General features: G+C 41.4%; 1 protein-coding gene and 1 pseudogene across 1 annotated transcript; both read left to right on the top strand.

Moving 5' to 3' along the window:
* The first annotated feature begins 32 nt into the window (after positions 1–32).
* LOC108873627 (GTPase IMAP family member 8) lies at positions 33–10858 on the top strand. Its single transcript, XM_051068627.1, has 5 exons — positions 33–210; positions 292–527; positions 1412–1477; positions 2932–3647; positions 9056–10858. The coding sequence occupies exons 3-5, from the start codon at positions 1453–1455 to the stop codon at positions 9923–9925; spliced, it is 1611 nt and encodes a 536-aa protein (XP_050924584.1). The 5' UTR covers positions 33–210; positions 292–527; positions 1412–1452; the 3' UTR covers positions 9926–10858.
* A 3204-nt stretch (positions 10859–14062) lies between these two features.
* LOC108873630 (GTPase IMAP family member 9-like) lies at positions 14063–15306 on the top strand (annotated as a pseudogene).
* The last annotated feature ends 2876 nt before the right edge of the window (positions 15307–18182 follow it).

The following is an 18182-nucleotide window of genomic DNA, read 5'->3' as shown; positions in this document are numbered from 1 at the left end:
TTCAAGTTTCTGTCTCTGGAGAGACAAAGAGCAGAGGAGCTGAAGATCCTGCTTCTAACCAACAACATGCTGCAACATGAAGAACAGTTCTAACCTGTGTGGAGCTAAACTGCACAACTACAATCACACAGAACCAGATTATGATCCTGTGGCTGAAGAGGCCTGAGGAGGTGGAAGGCTCCTCATCCTGATCCAGAATTGACCTTAGAGGTGAATATTACTCACATCCTGTCTGTCCTTTAAATCAGCCGACAGGTTGTTTTTCTTCACGTTAAAATCTGAATGTTCCAGGTTTCTCCTCAAAGTCCAGGATCCAATACAGAGACATGCTCTCAGTGTGCTCCACCAGACTCTCTGCTTCAGAACCAATGTATTTTTGGTTGAAATGCTCCAAACGGTTCAAACTCAGCAGCAGGGACCAGAACAGAACCAGGTCCATGTGGGTGGAGAGGAGGTGGATGCAGGACAGAAGCTGCTGCTGTCGACAGAATCAGATCAATAATCTGATCTAACGATTCCTGCAGCAGGTGATTTTAGTAACGATGCCAAATTTCATTTTCAAACCTTGAATGTCTGTGTCGTAGCTTCTTACGTGTCAGATAAACAGATCGGTTCATAGACTGATAGGTGAGACCTGTTTGGACCTGTACAATAAAAACAGACATAACTGTCACCTGAGTTCATTCGTTGTGTAACTGAGAGTTTCTCTGGGGCAAATTCCATTTGTGGAGAAAATATATCTAAATAAATACAGCACTGTTTCTGCAGGTTGTTCTGACTTTAACAAGTTAAAGCCTGTCGACCTGCGGTTCAGGAAGTGGAGAGAGTGAAAGAAAATCTCTGCATGAATGAGTGTGTGAATGTTGATGTTGATGAGACTTGAAAAGTGCATGAAGCATTTAGAAGAGAATCAGAATCTTTATTCACCAAATGCACCGTGTCCACAGGACTTTGACCTGCTGAGGACATTTAGACATCTGATGATGATAACTGACCGTTCACAGTTCACGCAGCAGGTTTTACATTCTTCAGCTGTTTGAATCCGACAGTTACTGATCAAAATCCTGCTCAGTAAAAACTCCAGAATCTTCTGTCTGACTCCAACACATCAGCTGTGTAATCAATCAATCATTTTATACAGTTAATGTATCTGTCAGCGCTCGACAGGCGACTGACGAGCTGATCATCAGACAAGAAAAGGTGAGTTTGTGAAAATCCAGGACTCTGGTTTTTCTTTGGTTTCAACCCATTTCACTGGTTAAGGGTTTGAGCTGTGTCTCAGACGTGGTCCTCTGTCTGCAGAGAGTTTAAAGTGTGATCAGAGCTCTGTGCTGTGTGAGGGCAGGACCTGTGTGATGGGAGGAGACTGGAGCAGATTATAAAATGAAGCTGACAAACTATTCACCAACAGGACAAGACAAGACCTCATATAACTGACTGGAGAAGATCAACATGGGAACCAAATCTTCTAAAAGTCGTAAGTACATTTACATCTTAAAGTTCTGACGTACTTGAAAAACTAAGCTCAGTCCGACTTTAATTTTGGATTCACTGTGATGAAGCTGGAGCTCCTCTATTCAGACTTTGATGAGTTTAAATCAGATTTTATTTGTTTTATTCTTTATTTCAGCATCCTGTCATTTCTCAATTAATCTGTGAAGCTCTACAGACACTGGAGCAGTCCTTTAAATCACCCAACAGCTTATTTTCCTCTTTTCCTAACAGTAAAATCTAAATGATCCACAGGTTCTGGTTAAATTTAAAATAAAAAAAGACGCTCTCAGTGTCCTCAGCAGTGTTACCTGTCTGTTAAACTGATTTCATAACACCCTGACAAAGGTCTTCTCAGGTAAAAAAGCAAAACAAAAACAGGGACCTTGGTGGGCGTGACTTCCAGTGAAACAAGGTGGGAGCATCAGACAAAAGAATCAGGATTAACCCAAGAGTCTCTGCATTGGCATGAGTTAAAGCATGAAGAGCCGCAGAGAGCAGTTCAGTGATTTATGATCTGTTCCAAAGGATTTCCACTGAAGTAGCTGTTTGACTGGGCGTCATGGTGTTGCAGTGGTTAGTACTGTCACCTCACAGTGTGTAGGTTCTGGGTTCAAGCCCAAATTCACATATTCTCCCTGTGTGGGTTCTCTCCAGGTTCTCCAGCTTCCTCCCACAGTCCAAACACATTCTGTCTGACTTTATCTCTCACATCGTTGAGGAGGAGTTTTGGTCCACTCTTCTTTACAATGTTGCTTCAGTTCATTGAGTTTTGTGGATATTTGTTTATGCACAGCTCTCTGAAGGTCCCAGCATTTCAATCAGGTTCAGGTCTAGACTCCTCCACCGAGCTCTACAGCTGGTCTGAGGTGTTTGATGCTGATATGTTTGGTTTTCTGTGTGTTACGGTCAAACATCTCCTCTTTGGTCTCGTCCGTCCAGAGGACATTGACGGATGGATAACCCAAAAATATAATGCTTCTCCATTTTTCATGCCTCTGTGTCTGCAACAGTTGTGGTCACAGGCATTATATTTGTTTGTCTCATTCTCTGAACACTAACAACCAAATTTGGTTCAAACATTCACTTGGACAAATGAGATTTTGGTTGGTTGGTGGTGACATCCAACCATGAGGTGGTACTTGCTTTTATTTCGTGTATTTGTTTCATTTTGTTTTGAACTATGCCAAGTGGAGTCTGGCTGTCCTCCACCAGGTTTACCCCTGAAAGTAGATCGTTCTACTTTAGTTCCTGTCCAGTGTCTCTGAAATTTTAAAGCACACTTTTTGGAGTTTGACTAAATTCACGTTGTGATCAGATTATCAGTTATTATCGGTTATCATTTTAAAAGATTTCTGTGTTCGTTACAATCTTATATTAAAAACCAAATATGTCTGCGCTTCAAGATGTTGACTCTGTGTTTGTGAAATTCTCCAACAGAGCTGGAGGAGCCAGACCTCAGGATCGTACTTGTTGGGAAAACTGGAGCTGGGAAAAGTTCATCAGGAAACACCATCTTAAAGAAGAACATTTTTCCATCTAAAATGTCATCTTCCTCAGTGACAGTGCTGTGCCAGAAGGAAACAGGACAGTTTAGTGGGTTAAGACTGGCTGTTGTTGATACTCCAGGTCTGTTTGACACTGAGAGATCTAAAGATGAGGTGAAGAAAGAGATCGTTAAATCCATCTCATTAGCTGCTCCTGGTCCTCATGTGTTCCTGATCGTGCTGCAGCCGGGGAAATTCACAGAAGAAGAACGAGAAACAATAAAAATCATTAAGATGGTGTTTGGAGAAAAGGCAGCACGCTACACCATGGCCTTGTTCACACATGGAGACGAGGTGAGCACAGACAGAGTCTTCATGGATGATTTCATTGGTCAAAATAAGTCTCTGTCTACCTTCATCGGTCAGTGCCACGGAGGATACCATGTGTTCAACAACAGAAAGAAGAATCCTGCTCAAGTCCGTGAGCTGCTGAAGAAGATCAATGAAATGGTTCAAAGAAACGGAGGAGAGTACTACACCAATGAAATGTTTGAACAGGCCGAGAAAGCCATATTAGAAGAGATGGAACGTCTTCAGAAGGAAAATCCAGAGATGGAGCCCCAAGAGGCCAGAAAAATGGCAGAGGAAGACAACGCGTTTACACGGGCCGTCCTACAGGGGGTTTCTGTTGGGGTGGCTTTCGGAGCCGGTGTTGGATCTATGGGGGGTCGAGTGGGCCGTGCAGTGGGGGCTGCAGTGGGAGCTGCAGTGGGAGCTGCAGTGGGAGCTATAACTGGAGCAGTGAAAACAAATGCATGTGCTACACAGTGATATCTCACTGTAAATCCAGAAACCTCTGTCTGTCTGTCCTTCGACTGACTCAACAACTGCTCACTAAAGGGAGTACTGCTGAAGACTCAAGTAAGTGCAGTGTCAATTGTGAAGTTTTTTTGCCCCTACGTCCACACTAATACTTAACAGTTTTAAAACAGATCACTGTTGCTATGGTTATGCTCAGCATCAACACTACTCCTGAGTCTTCAAGCCCCTAAAACTGAGACTTTTGGAAACGCTGCTGGCCCCATTTTTAGACAGTCTACTTCCTGTTTACACTGGTACACTCATGCCTGGTGTACGTCAACGGTCATGTCAGATGTGTTTTCAGGTGTGTTAGTACATCATTTTAAAATGAAAACAGCGTGGACGGAGCCTCAGTGAGGGGTTTTCGAGGAAATCAAAGTACAGACTGACAGAGGTTAAAGTGACATAAAATTCAGTTGCTTTTTGAGTTTGTAAATAGAGACAATGATCTCCATATGAACGGACAAAAATTAGTCCTAGTTATCCAGCTGTATTATACTGGAGATACAGGGGAAGTAATCAGGGAAAGTGTGTAACTTTAGTTTGATCTTAGTTAGTTTCTTTGTTCTGCTTCTTCACTGAATGTATGGTCTTTACCAGCAGGTAGTTTTCTGCTAATGTTAGACATGATGAGCATTTTAGTTTCACTGATCATTAGTCATTATTCATCATGGGACTGATGGGAACTTTCAACTCTTAGTCCAGAACAATCCACAGGTCAGATTGTGTAACATGTGCTGCTCTTGATTTGCTTGAATGATGCATGATGAATGAAAAAGGTGAAAGGTTTTAATAGAGCTTGTTTTCTTGTGCTGTCAGAGGAGGTGTTGGAAAGAAGGAAAGGTTTTGACTGGAATGAAGCAGTTTGTAGAAAAGCAGTGAGATGTTTCTGTGTTGATAAAGTGTGAGCTTTAAAGGTCCAACAACACTGACATGATGCTTCATATATCACATCTACTTTATCTGTCTGCTAACATGTTAATAAACAGAAATATGACAAATGATCTTCTGTGTCAGACTGTTACTGTACAACACATTGATTTAAAGCAGCAACATGAGAAGACGTGTTTAGTAGAAGATAAAAAACAAAATGTCCTCCCTTTAAACATGTTTAAAAATGTCATCAATAACAATCATATATCAATAATAATATCAATCTCTTCATGTTGCTGCATCAGCCAACCTTTACTCTGTCTACCTCAGTCATCCATCAACAGCCTGCAGTTTGTTCTGAACTCTGCTGCAAGAACTCAAGACAGAACCAGAAGGTTTGATCACATCTCTCCTGTCCTGAACTCTCTTCATGGACCTGAACCCAGTTTCCTTTCAGATCTCACTGTAGATTAAAAATATTATTAAATAGATTAAATATTATTAAATATAATTAAATGATAACTAATTAAAGTTGAATGGGCACCAAACTTTTTAATAAAGGGACTTGATACCTTAATTGCTCTAGCGTCAGTGATTTAAAATAAATGTATGTAATTTAAACTCTTCAGAACTGGTTGCCATTATACTGTTATTTTAGTGTTCCTATTATAATCTCCATAAATAGCTTATTACTACATAATGTTTTTAAGCACCGTAGAACATTTTCCAACCATAAGCAGACATTAAACACATTCAGGTCAACTTTTTCAGGGGTGGGGGAGAGTTGTAAAAATACTCTTATTAGTATACTTTCTTCTATCTCTAATAAAATCACTGATCCATATTATTGTTACTTTCTAAGTGGTGAAACTTGATGCAACATGGTTTTGCTCAGATGAGTTGTGGGCAACAGAATTAGATTTAAAAAACTGTATTATACTGGGAGATTGCACAGCAGCTTGTTGTAAAGTAAAATTCACTGTTGTCTTGCAGCGACAAAACTCAGACAACTGAACAAAGATAAATGATAAGATTACAAAAACATCTTTGTTGTAAATCTCAAAGAAGTGAGATCAGTGATTCTTAACCCTGACTCACACCAAAGGATTTTTAAAATCTTAACCGATGTAGAAAATATGAGAGAGAGACACATATTCAAAGGTTTGTTGACCTGAGTATTGCTTATGGTTGGTAGAAGAGGACATTATACATTTGATGTGATGATAACTGACCACTAACACTGCAGTTTGCAGATCAACAGGTTTGGAGGTGGATCCTGACAAACATGTAAAGAGCTCTGATTTTCACTAGTGACCGTCAGTAAGTTACAGAAAGTTCCTCAGCTCCCATCAACATGTAGTGGATTATAACCGGACCTCCCTGATTTACTCCTAGAAACCCATCAAAACATCAAAACACACAAACAACACAACAAGGTGAAGTGACTAACACTGATCACCTGGTTCCAGTCCAGTGTTCTGCTGGGAAACCTCAGCTCCTCCATTCACCTGGACGTTACTGTGACTCATACCACCCACCCAAACACTGTTGGAGACCAACCACACCTGCAGACTCTACTGTTGGAGCTGATAGGTAAATATTGTACTATAAGGAAAAGTTTCAACGAAAAATCTAAGACAGAAAAGATGATAGTTCACGTTCTAAACTCATAGACAAATACCTTTGCCATGTTAATTCTCAACACTTCTTACAAGTACATGTGACTGTGGACACCATCCAGCCCCTTATTACATTACAGTATTCAAACATCTGGAAAATATCATCACACTGTATCAATGAAGGAATGCAGCAGTGCCTCCTGGAATTTCATTCTGGACTGGACACTACACAATATCAGACACCATCACCCTTTGTTTCAGACTGAACCTTCATAATTCTCCCAAAGCATTGTGTATATATGTATGCATTATCTGTAAGGATGCAACCAAGTTTTCCTTCACACTACATCTATATCTGCATAAAACTACATAACCCTCCGGTCTGTTAGAGCTGCTGTGTTTGAATCCCCTCAGCTTTCAAACCTGACAGTTACTGAATTAAAACTCTGTTCAGTAAAAACTCCAGACTCTTCTTTCAAACCTTAACGTCTGACTGAGCTCTGTCACTACTGATCAGCTGCACTGTGAACAGAATCAGGATCAGATCCTGGACTCCTGTTTTTAACTCAGTACAGCTCCTCTGACTGCAGAGAGTTTAAAGTGTGATCAGAGCTCTGTGCTGTGTGAGGGCAGGACCTGTGTGATGGGAGGAGACTGGAGCAGATTATAACATGAAGCTGATATAGAAAACAAACTATTCACCAACAGGACAACAGCAGAGACAACGCCTCATATAACTGACTGAAGAAGACCAACATGGGAACCAAATCTTCTAAAAGTCGTAAGTACATTTACATCTTTAAAACTGTTTTAGTTTTGAAGACCTGACATACTTACACACAGTCTGACTTTAACTTTGAATTCACTGTGACAAAGATCAAACCCCTGTTAAGACTTTGACGAGTTTAAATCAGATTTTTATCTTTTATTTATTACTTCTGTATTCTGTCAGATCTCCTGTCTTTTGTCTTTTATTGTGAAGCTCTACAGATACTGGAATAGTCTTTTAAATTACCCAACAGGTTGTTTTCCTCTTTTCTTCATGTTAAAATCTAAATGTTTCCTGGTTTCTGCTTAAATTAAAAAAAAAAAAAAAAACATGCTTTCAGTGTCCTTTGGGGCAGCTGCAGCCTCTGTGCATTATCTATGTTAACTGATTTCACAACTTCCTCACTCAAAGTTTCTCTTGAACAGTTTCCTTTGTGGTTTAAAAACAAAAAAAAAAATGTCAGGGTCCTTGGTGGGTGTGACTTCCACAGAAACAAACTGGAAGCAGCAGTTTACAGAATCAGGACGACATCCAGAAAAATGACAGGGTCAGCAGAACAGATCTTACAACTCCTCAGTAGTTAATGTTAATGTTGAAACATTTAGAAAAGCATTTGGGAATAAACCCATGTGCAACTTTCATAAAAAGTCTACTCTCTTATAGCACAGCTTTTGGACACAGAACAACAGAACAGTTGAACAACACTCCTTTTCCACACAGTGCTCTAATCAAAACCATCTTCTCAGAGTTTCAACACAATAATGATCATATGAGCCAAGACATCTTTACCCACTCAAGGACTCTGTGTTCACCAGATCTTTTCTGCTTCATTACATGTTAGTTTACATTTCTCATTTAATGTCTCCACAGACAGATGCTAACCAGTCACGCTATCAGCCCTACCACAAAGATAAAAACATATCAAACCATCATTTCCCTCACGATAATCATGTCTCAGTTCATCTCACAGAAAAGAAAGACAGTACATTTGTCTGGTACTTCTCTCTTTGAAGGAAAATTTAGTTTTGAGGAGGAACTGAAAAGATATTACAACCAGTGATGGCTGCATGTTCTGTATAATATCAGCTGAAATTTCATCATCACAACCATTACTTCATTCTCTTGTTGGTCAATAAGATAGCAGTCACTGATAAGTTGTGAGACTCTTCTTTTATATTAAATGAAATGTGTCTCAACAGTACAATGATATATTTCTACAGTCAGACTCAGAATCAGACTTTAATGATCCCTGGTTTGTGTTGTAGTTAAACTGAGTCTACAGGTTTTTTTAGTGTGGTGATCAGGTAACATTAGCTGTTTAACAACAGCAGCTGTTGGTCACATGATGTCTGGGGACAAATAACGCTGAATTACAGACAGTCTCTCTAGTTACCTGTATTTACCTGTATCAGCTTCAGTGGATAAAAGTACAAATATATGTGGCTCAGCAGTATTGCTGGTTTTCTTTGTAAAGCACATGCTACTGGTGTCCAACACATTTATAGACAGCAGTGCTTTAACCATTCAGTAATATGGGGCATTGGTTAAGATGGAGGCTTGGCTTTTTGTGTTGTTGTGTACATATGGTGCAGTGTCATCAGCATATAATTAAGTCTTAATCTGGCATACAACTGGTAGACCATTCATTTAGGCTAAATTGAAGTGGGTCCAATATTGATCCTTGTGGGACACCAGTGGAGAATCTGAGAGCAGTGGACTGATGGGTAATGACTAACTGATTGGTAAGAAAAGTAAGATATTTTCCACCAAAGGCCATCTGGAGAAAATGCATGATTTACAGCGTCAATTATTTAGTCTTTAGTTGTCTGTAGGGCATTTGGCTCTAAATCCAAACAGCACTGGATGAAGGTCGTGATGAGATGATCCAGTAATCTGCCTGGGTTTTGGTCGAGTTGTTGACTCTGTGTTTGTGAAATTCTCCAACAGAGCTGGAGGAACCAGACCTCAGGATCGTACTTGTTGGGAAAACTGGAGCTGGGAAAAGTTCATCAGGAAACACCATCTTAAAGAAGAACATTTTTCCATCTAAAATGTCATCTTCCTCAGTGACAGCAGTGTGCCAGAAGGAAACAGGACAGTCTAATGGTCTGACAGTGGCTGTTGTTGATACTCCAGGTCTGTTTGACACTGAGAAATCTCAAGATGAGGTGAAGAAAGAGATCGTTAAATCCATCTCATTAGCTGCTCCTGGTCCTCATGTGTTCCTGATCGTGCTGCAGCCGGGGAAATTCACAGAAGAAGAACGAGAAACAATAAAAATCATCCAGATGGTGTTTGGAGAAAAGGCAGCATCCTACACCATGGCCTTGTTCACACATGGAGACGAGGTGAACACAGATGGAGTTTGCATGGATGATTTCATTGGTCAAAATAAGTCTCTTTCTGACTTCATCGGTCAGTGCCACGGAGGATACCATGTGTTCAACAACAGAAAGAAGAATCCTGCTCAAGTCCGTGAGCTGCTGAAGAAGATCAATGAAATGGTTCAAAGAAACGGAGGAGAGTACTACACCAATGAAATGTTTGAACAGGCCGAGAAAGCCATATTAGAAGAGATGGAACGTCTTCAGAAGGAAAATCCAGAGATGGAGCCCCAAGAGGCCAGAAAAATGGCAGAGGAAGACAACGCGTTTACACGGGCTGTTCTCAAGGGGGTTTCTTTTGGGGTGACTTTTGGAGCCGGTGTTGGATCTATGGGGGGTCGAGTGGGCCGTGCAGTGGGGGCTGCAGTGGGAGCTGCAGTGGGAGCTGCAGTGGGAGCTATAACTGGAGCAGTGAAAACAAATGCATGTGCTACACAGTGATATCTCACTGTAAATCCAGAAACCTCTGTCTGTCTGTCCTTCGACTGACTCAACAACTGCTCACTAAAGGGAGTACTGCTGAAGACTCAAGTAAGTGCAGTGTTGAGTGTGATATTTTTTAAGGCTACGTCCACACTAATATGTTTTAGTTTTAAAATCACCAGTGCCTTGATTACGGCTGGCGTCCGCACTATTGCTGAGTTTTCAAGCCTCTAAAACTGAGACTTTTGGAAACGATGATGGTCATATTTGCTTCCTGATTGGGTCTCATCAGCCTCGACCACCAGAGGTGAATGCAACAAGGATTATGAATTACAAACTTTGATTACCTTGGTGTCTTTGTTAGCAGCTGTTGTCTAGTCAAATTCTAAAACGACATAAACGACCAGCTGTAGGGCAGACAATCTACTTCCTGTTTACACCAGCACGCTCATGCTCAGTGTAGGTGAACGGTCATGTGATCTGTGTTTTCAGGTGTTAGTGTGGTCAGTGATTATTTCTGATATGGAGCTAAAACACTCATCTGTACAGAGATTGGAAACGTTTCAGTGTGGGCGGAGCCTCAGTCTGGGGTTGTCAAGAAAATCTAAATACAGACTGACAGAGGTTAATGTGACATCATATAAAGTTGCTTTGTGAGTTTGTAAATAGAGCTTGTGACCTCCATATGAACAGGCAAAAACTTAATCACTAGTTTAATGTTAATTCTCCATCTGCTGCAGCTTATCATATTACTATTAATAGAAGAATAATCATGGAAACAGTCTGTAACTTTAATATGATTTCATCTTGTTTTATTTTCTCTTCTTCACCACAAAATGTAATATATCCTGCACTTGATTTGACTGGATGATGCATGATGAATGAAAAGGTTTTAACATTTTATCTGTGTTGTTAATGATACATGTTAATAAACAGAAATATGACAAATGATGATCTGTATCTGACTGTTATTGTGCAACACATTGGTTTAAATGAGCAAATTGTGGTGTGTTTTTAGTAGAAGACAAAAAAACTAAATCAGCCTTTCAACCCAACCAGGTAATTATAGTAAGAAGTATTAATAATAGCTGAAAGTTCTGCTTCCTGTTCTACTGCTGGGAACTAGAGGAACCACCAGTAAACCAGCATTCTGGGAGAACTGGGTTCTAGTGAGATTGTAGGGAATCGTAAGCTCTTTAAAACAGGATGCTGATTTAAAGTCAGGCTGAAATTCATTTTACAGAATTACCTCTGCTATCTGTCCTGTTAGGGGTTTTATGGTTCTGGGTTGCTGCAGGACAGCCTTCCTCCACTTGTTTAAAAAGGAAGTTGAAAAATGAACCATGCATTAGTTTCCTCCAGTTTGGACTGTGATTCATTATTATCAGGGTGTAACAACAACCTCCAGTTGACCCAAACTTCTGGAGCATGATTACTGACAGGAACCAGGAAAAGAGATCATATTTCTCCTCTGCACTGTCTCTCTGTTAACTTTGGATTCATTGTGATGAAGCTCGGATTTTAACCTGTGATATCTCATGTCTCTTGTCTTTTATTGTGAAGCTCTACAGACACTGAAACAGTCCATGTTAAAATCTAAATGTTTCAGAGTTTCTCCTCAAAGTCTGATAACAAACACAAAGACATGCTCTCAGTGTCTTCAGTCTGTGTTGTCTGCTCGCTGATTTCATAACTTCCACATTGACAGTTTCTCTTCCTTTGTGGTTAAAAACAAGGACCTTTGTTGGTTTGACTTCCACTGAAATGAGCTGGAAGCTCTCAGCCGTCAGTTCTCTGCTGAATAAGGCCGAACTGACCGAAGTCTTCACGTCGCTCTGAGAATGAAAACCATTTCTGTTTTCTCCAAATGTTGGAGACAGGGGGCTGAGCTTCAGCTGATTGGAAACAGATGGGTGGTGGTGGGTACCAGGAACTCTCAGTTCACTGAGCTCTCTCTTGGATTCCTGCCATTCACCACAGCCTGTCACTTAGTACTTCATCCAAAGCCTCAGACATTTGGTCCAACTGTCTACTCCTTAATCTTCTTCCTCTAAATAAACATCACGGCAGTAATCTCCTCAAAACAAACACTGATGAAATCCAACATCAGAACAAGTTTGTCCCTCACCAGGTTACAGTAATAACCCCGTACAGCCTCCACCTGTAACTCCCAGCTTCAGTTTTACATCAGTTCATCTGCTCTGCTTAAACAAGCACATTTGATTTTGTTGCCTTCAAACCTTCTGAACAGACTCAACAGAGACTTTATGGTTGATTCACACCACAGGAGCTAAGAAAACCACAGACACACAACTTCTACGTCCTGAAAACAGTGATGCACTGCAAGAAAACAAAGATCCACAAGGAACCAAACTCACCAGATGTTGAACTGGTCTCTGATCCTCAGTCCTGGAGCTGGTCTCTGATCCTCAGACCTGGAGCCGGTCTCTCTCTCTCATCTCCTTACTTGTTGGTCAGTAATGTAGCAGTCTGGTTTGATTCTCTTCTGGATGCACACCTCAGGAACAGATTGTACACAACATGTCGCTCGTCATCATAACAAATCTGTTCAGTGTTTCTGTAAAATCATTTAAGAAGATGAGAGTGAATCAACACTGCAGCAGGTCCAGAGAAGACTCCATCACAAACCAGACACAGCAACAACAGACGCCGGCCTCAGTCTTTACTGATGGAGGCCTCAGTGGCCCTGAAGTCAACGCACAATGACAAGTCAGAAATTACTACAACATTTCAGAAAACACAACAACATTTCAGAAAATAGAAAGGGTAGGGACAACAGCTCTTCTTGTGATTGGACAGAATCCCTGTCAATTCAGAGTTTATCCAGTGATGTGTTCACGGTCGGTGGGAGATAGAGTGGAGCATAAGAATCGACAGAATGATCATAGAGAGAGAAAACTAGTGTGTAGGTTACACAGTGAAGGTGCGTTTTACTGCGTTTTGATTAATCCATGCGCACGAGATTTCTGTATAGTCTGGTTTCTGTATAGTCCATACAGAGCCATTACAACAGACTGGCTTTCTCACACTCTATTTGTGTCTATAGCTCACCAGCTGGAGAGTGGTCTTCATATTATGGTCTGTTAACTCACTGACATAATATAAATTTAATCTAAATAAACAGTAGTTATATGAAGCCTGACAGGTTGTTGCCGTGACACACAGCTGTGTGTTTCCCGTGTTGTAGCTTTGTAACGTGCGATGCAGATGTGACGCTGTAGGTTTTAATGTCCGCTGAAACTGTCACACTATCCTTCAAAGAACTGAAGCATCGGCTTCCACTGCATCCTGACGCCGAGCGCGTGAGCGCTGAGTCCTGACAGACAGACAGACATGTCCATCAGATGCAGACAGATCAGTGAGTACTTCTACATCTTTCTTACTGGACTGATGGTGGCCGATTTATTTATTATTTCTGTTTCCTGCCATATTCATGTCCTACAGACACTGCAGTGGGAGTGTGTTATCTCTAATGTGTAACTTCCTCAGTCAAAGTTCCTCCTGGTGCGTTTCCTTTGTAGTGAAACAAACAGGAATCCAGCTCGTAGACTGTCAGGACTGCTGTCGAGGATTCCATCGGTTCTCTGCTGGATGAGGACTAAGTAATACAAAGTGTTCTTGTTGTTCCTCGAGGCTGAAAACCACTTCTGGTTTCTGTGAACAGGGTGGAACAGAAAGAAAAGAGGGAGGGAACATTCTCTGGGTCAACCAGTTTAAGTCTGGTCAGACGAGCACTGATGAAATCCAACACCAGAACAAGTTTGTCCCTCACCAGGTTACAGTAATAACCCCATACAGCCTCAACCTGTAACTCCCAGCTTCAGTTTTACATCAGATCTGTCTTTGGTTCAGGAAACAGGAAACTGTAACTGACAACAAAATAAAAGCACGGCTGACAGGGACAGAGTGAAAGTCAGACTCAGTTGAGTGAAGGTTGAAGCATACACATGCTCATCATGCTCCGAATGGCAAAACAACTGTAGAAAAGAACACAACCACTTAACAACTCTACAGTAATTTACAGAATACACTGCTGCTGTCTCTGCTGACTCTCTGCTTTGGTTTCTGTCGGTGTTGAGAGTTTGTTCTTTATCAACATCAGTAATGAGTTTGTGTTTTCTCCAACAGAGCTGGGGGATCCAGACCTCAGGATGGTTCTTGTTGGGAAAACTGGATCTGGGAAAAGTTCATCAGGAAACACCATCTTAAAGAAAAAGGTTTTTAAATCTGAAATGTTGTCTTCCTCAGTGACAGCAGAGTGTCAGAAGGAAACAGGAGAGTTTGAGGGTCAGACTCTGGCTCTTATTGATACTCCAGGTCTGTTTGACACCAGGAAAACTGAAGAGGAGCTGAAGAAAGAGATCGCTAGATGCATCTCATTAGCTGCTCCTGGTCCTCATGTGTTCCTGATCGTGATCCAGGCCGGCAGATTCACAAGAGAAGAACGAGAAACAGTGAAAATCATTCAGAAGGTGTTTGGAGAAAAGGCAGCAGGTTACACCATGGTGCTGTTCACACATGGGGACAACCTGGAGAAGAAAAAAGTCTCCATAGAAACATTAATTAGTAAAAATAAGATCTCCGTGGCTTCATCAGTCAGTGTGGTGGAGGACACCATGTGTTCAACAATGAGGATGATGATCCTTCTCAAGTCCGTGAGCTGCTGGACAAGATCAACTCAATGGTTCAGAGAAATGGAGGAAGCTGCTACACCAATGAAATGTTCCAAGAGGCTGAGAGAGCCATAAGAGAAGAGATGGAACGACTTCAGAGAGAAAATCCAGACCTGAAACCTGCAGAGGCCAGAAGAGGGGCAGAGCTAGTGAACTTATTCATATTGCAAATGATAGAGGCTGCTTCTGCCTTTGGAGCTTTTGGAGCAGTTGTTGGACTTGCAGGAGGTCCGGTGGGAGGTGGTGTGGGAGGCGCAGTAGGAGTTGCAGTGGGAGCTGTAGTGGGAGCGATGATCGCAGTAAAGAAAACACAAGCATGTGATATACAGTGATGTTAATGATCCATCAGCAGCAGCTCATCACAGATGAATCAGTCACACTCTGTTAGCTAGACCTGCTTAGCAAGCTAGCTGCTATGCTAACAGGGAAAAATGTATATATATATATATATATATATATATATATATATATATATACTCTCCAGCTCTGTTCATCATGGGACTGATGGGAACTTTCAACTCTTTAGTCCAGAACAAACCACAGGACGTTAAAACAGAGTAGACAAAAACATCTGCAGATCGACACTGAAAAACATCATAATGCAAAAAATATCCAAATAAAATTAAAAAGTAAGATTGTAAAACTGGAATTCTTTGATGCCAGTGTTTTATTTTCAGTTCAGGTTTTGTTTTTGATGCCAAATTTTATTTGTTTCTTTATTTTATTTTGTTGTAGCTTCATAGAAGAAGAGACAGTTGATGGAAAGGCTTGGAGCAGAACAATATTAAAGCTGGTTCATTTACTGAGTGAACAAACTGGCAGTGTGTTTAAAATCAGATCCAACACGAGCAGCAGCCGCTCACAGTGCAATGTAACGCTGTCCACACTCTGAAGTTATTTCCTTTAATCTTATTGTATCAGAAACACAATGGTGTTTTTTTCAGTGTGTTGAAGGTTGAAGAGGAAAAACCTTGAAACTGCCACCGGAGATACGACGCAGGTTTTCAGCTCAAATGAGACTAATGTGTGTCTTCCTGTGTGTGTGTGGTTCATTGTGTATTTCACAGCATGTGTGTCTATGTGTTGTGTGTCGAGGGTTAGGGGGTTTCCAGGGAGGAGGACAGGAGGTGGGGGTGTTGGTCTTTCCTTTTTCCTACTGAAATTTTAAAACTGAGTTTAGTGAGAATAAAAAACAAAGAAGAACGTTCAGACTTCACCTGAGAACAGGTGGATCAAACAGCCTCAGGTCGGACAGGTGAAGGTTTGAACAACAGGTCCTCCAACCTGAGCGACCTGCTTGGTGTTAGCGGAGCTTCGGTCTCATGGAAACAATCGTCAGCACAATCTGTGTTTGGTCAGGTTCAGGAGAAGTTCCTGGTTTCGGCTGAAATTTCTTGTGGAAGAAAAAACAAAAACCATCAGGTTCAAACAGGAAGTGACCCCAGCTCTCTCTGTGTGTTTGTTTGACCCGACCTCCTCCTGACACTGACTTTATACGTCTCATAATCACCACGGCCACTAGGTGTCGCTGAACATAAAGACATAACGGTGGGTCGTAATAACACAGACGGTCTGATGTTTCTGATTTAGTTTCATGTTGTTGATCAAACACCACAACCTTTGACCTGCAGTGGTCATCTGTTTAACTGCTTATCACATCCTGCAGTGACGATGTGTTTCTGTTCAGCCTGAAGTCAGCTTCAGCCTGGTTCCTCCACAGAAAATAAACAGAGCAGCTAAAGTTTCTGCATCCTTCAGGTTTAGTTGATCAGATAATCTTCACAGATGAACACCACTGTTCTGATGTTTGAAGCCTGAATCCAATCCAAGGGAACAGGAAGTGCTAACATGCTAACATGCTAACTTACATCCTGGTTACAGGATCAGTCCTGCAGCATCTGTTGAGAAGCAACATTAGATTCTCGGACTGATTCAAAACTCACTGATTAACGTGTTTTTAATCCAGTGACCAACTTTCCATTAAACTGAGGTTTACTGTGAATGTGCCTGTACACAGTCAGTGTATCAGTATGAATCAGACTGATGATTGATCAGATGATTGATCACTGTCTGATCACTGACGCTGTGCTGCAGCTCTGGCAACAAAAACTTCCTCTTCTTCTGTGGTGCTTTCTGACTCTGCCAAGTCCTCCACACACACACACACACACACACACACACACACACACACACACACACAGAGTGATGTGCAGCCAGACTCACAGACTGTTTCCTCTTGTTTCTTGTCTCTTCATCTTAAAACGAGCAGATGGTTAAAAACACATTTCATCACCGTCCATCCAAGATGGAGGCCGGCGGACATGAGCGTCCACAGAGCTGCTGACGAGGTTAAAACGCCACAGGAGGAAAGACAGAGGAACGACTCTCAGACACCGTTCACACCTGATCAGGACTAACTCATGTTAACACAGGGAGATCAGATCAGTCTGACCTGTGACCTCTGACCTCTGAACACCAGTCTCTTTATTAAAAACACCAGGTGGAAACACCAGGTCAGATCAGATCATCTGGATTTGTCCACATCAGCGTTCAGTAACGTAACTTTGAAAAGTAACTTAAATCAGAGTACTAGTTAATTTGTGGCGTGTAGCCTGAACGCTGGTCCACACTCACTGACACTGAACACTAAACTTAAAACACTTAAAACCACAATTTAAAAACTTAAAAATCTAAAATGTAAAAGCCAGAAACCTCCTGAGACCTGAGCATTGACTCTGTCTGCAGGTTTAATTTCTCCTGCTGTTTGGGATCAGTTGATTAGTGTAAGTTTTTTTTTTATTTTAAATGAAATTGAAAGTTGAAGAATCTGGTCTGAATGGTGACGTCCTGTTGTCATATCAAACAACAAATGTTACTGAGCAGAAAAAAAACAAGCCCCAGAAACTCAGGTTTTGTTCCTCTGAGACTTTGACCTTGATCTCAGCTGGAGGATGTGTTGACAGAGACTGACGCCATTTTGTTTTTACACTGTTGAGACATCGTGTTCTGTTAACACAAAAAGAGTCAACGAGGAAACAGGTCTGAGAAGCTGGAATATCTTCTGTTTGATTGCAGGTGTAATTGATTGTGTCATTTATTTTTGTTCAGCTTTATGTTCGTGCTGAAAATGTTTTGTCGTTCTTGGTCTTCCATACATGAGTATAAACCTGAGATGAAACCTGAAACTGACTGAAACTAAACCAGCTTCTCTGAGCAGCTACAGAAGTAGTCAGTTTGTCAGTAATCTGATTACATCCTGCCTGTAACTGGCGTGAGTCTGCAGCCGGTCGGTCTGCTGCTGAAAACGTTTGAACAGCGATGAAAAGAAAAAGAAAGAGTTCTTCTGTTAAATATTTCCTGGCGTCTCTTCTGTTCCTGACATTAAACAGCCTTTTGTAGCTCGTTAGCGTGAGGTGTTAACGAGGGCCGTGTGCTGATAGGACGGCTGTGATCTGCTGCCAGAGCGTTTAAGGCTCGTTTACAAACCCAAGAGAAACCTCCAGAGACCACGAGAGACCGGGGACAGAGAGAAACCTTCAACAGAGAAAACACTGAGTGGAGTTTGGTTTGAATGTGAAAAT

The sequence above is a fragment of the Lates calcarifer genome, unplaced genomic scaffold, assembly GCF_001640805.2.
Source record: "Lates calcarifer isolate ASB-BC8 unplaced genomic scaffold, TLL_Latcal_v3 _unitig_5086_quiver_549, whole genome shotgun sequence".
Classification (NCBI taxonomy): domain Eukaryota; kingdom Metazoa; phylum Chordata; class Actinopteri; family Centropomidae; genus Lates; species Lates calcarifer.
Note: the sequence above shows the minus strand (reverse complement) of the source record. Positions and strands in the feature narration are given on the sequence as shown.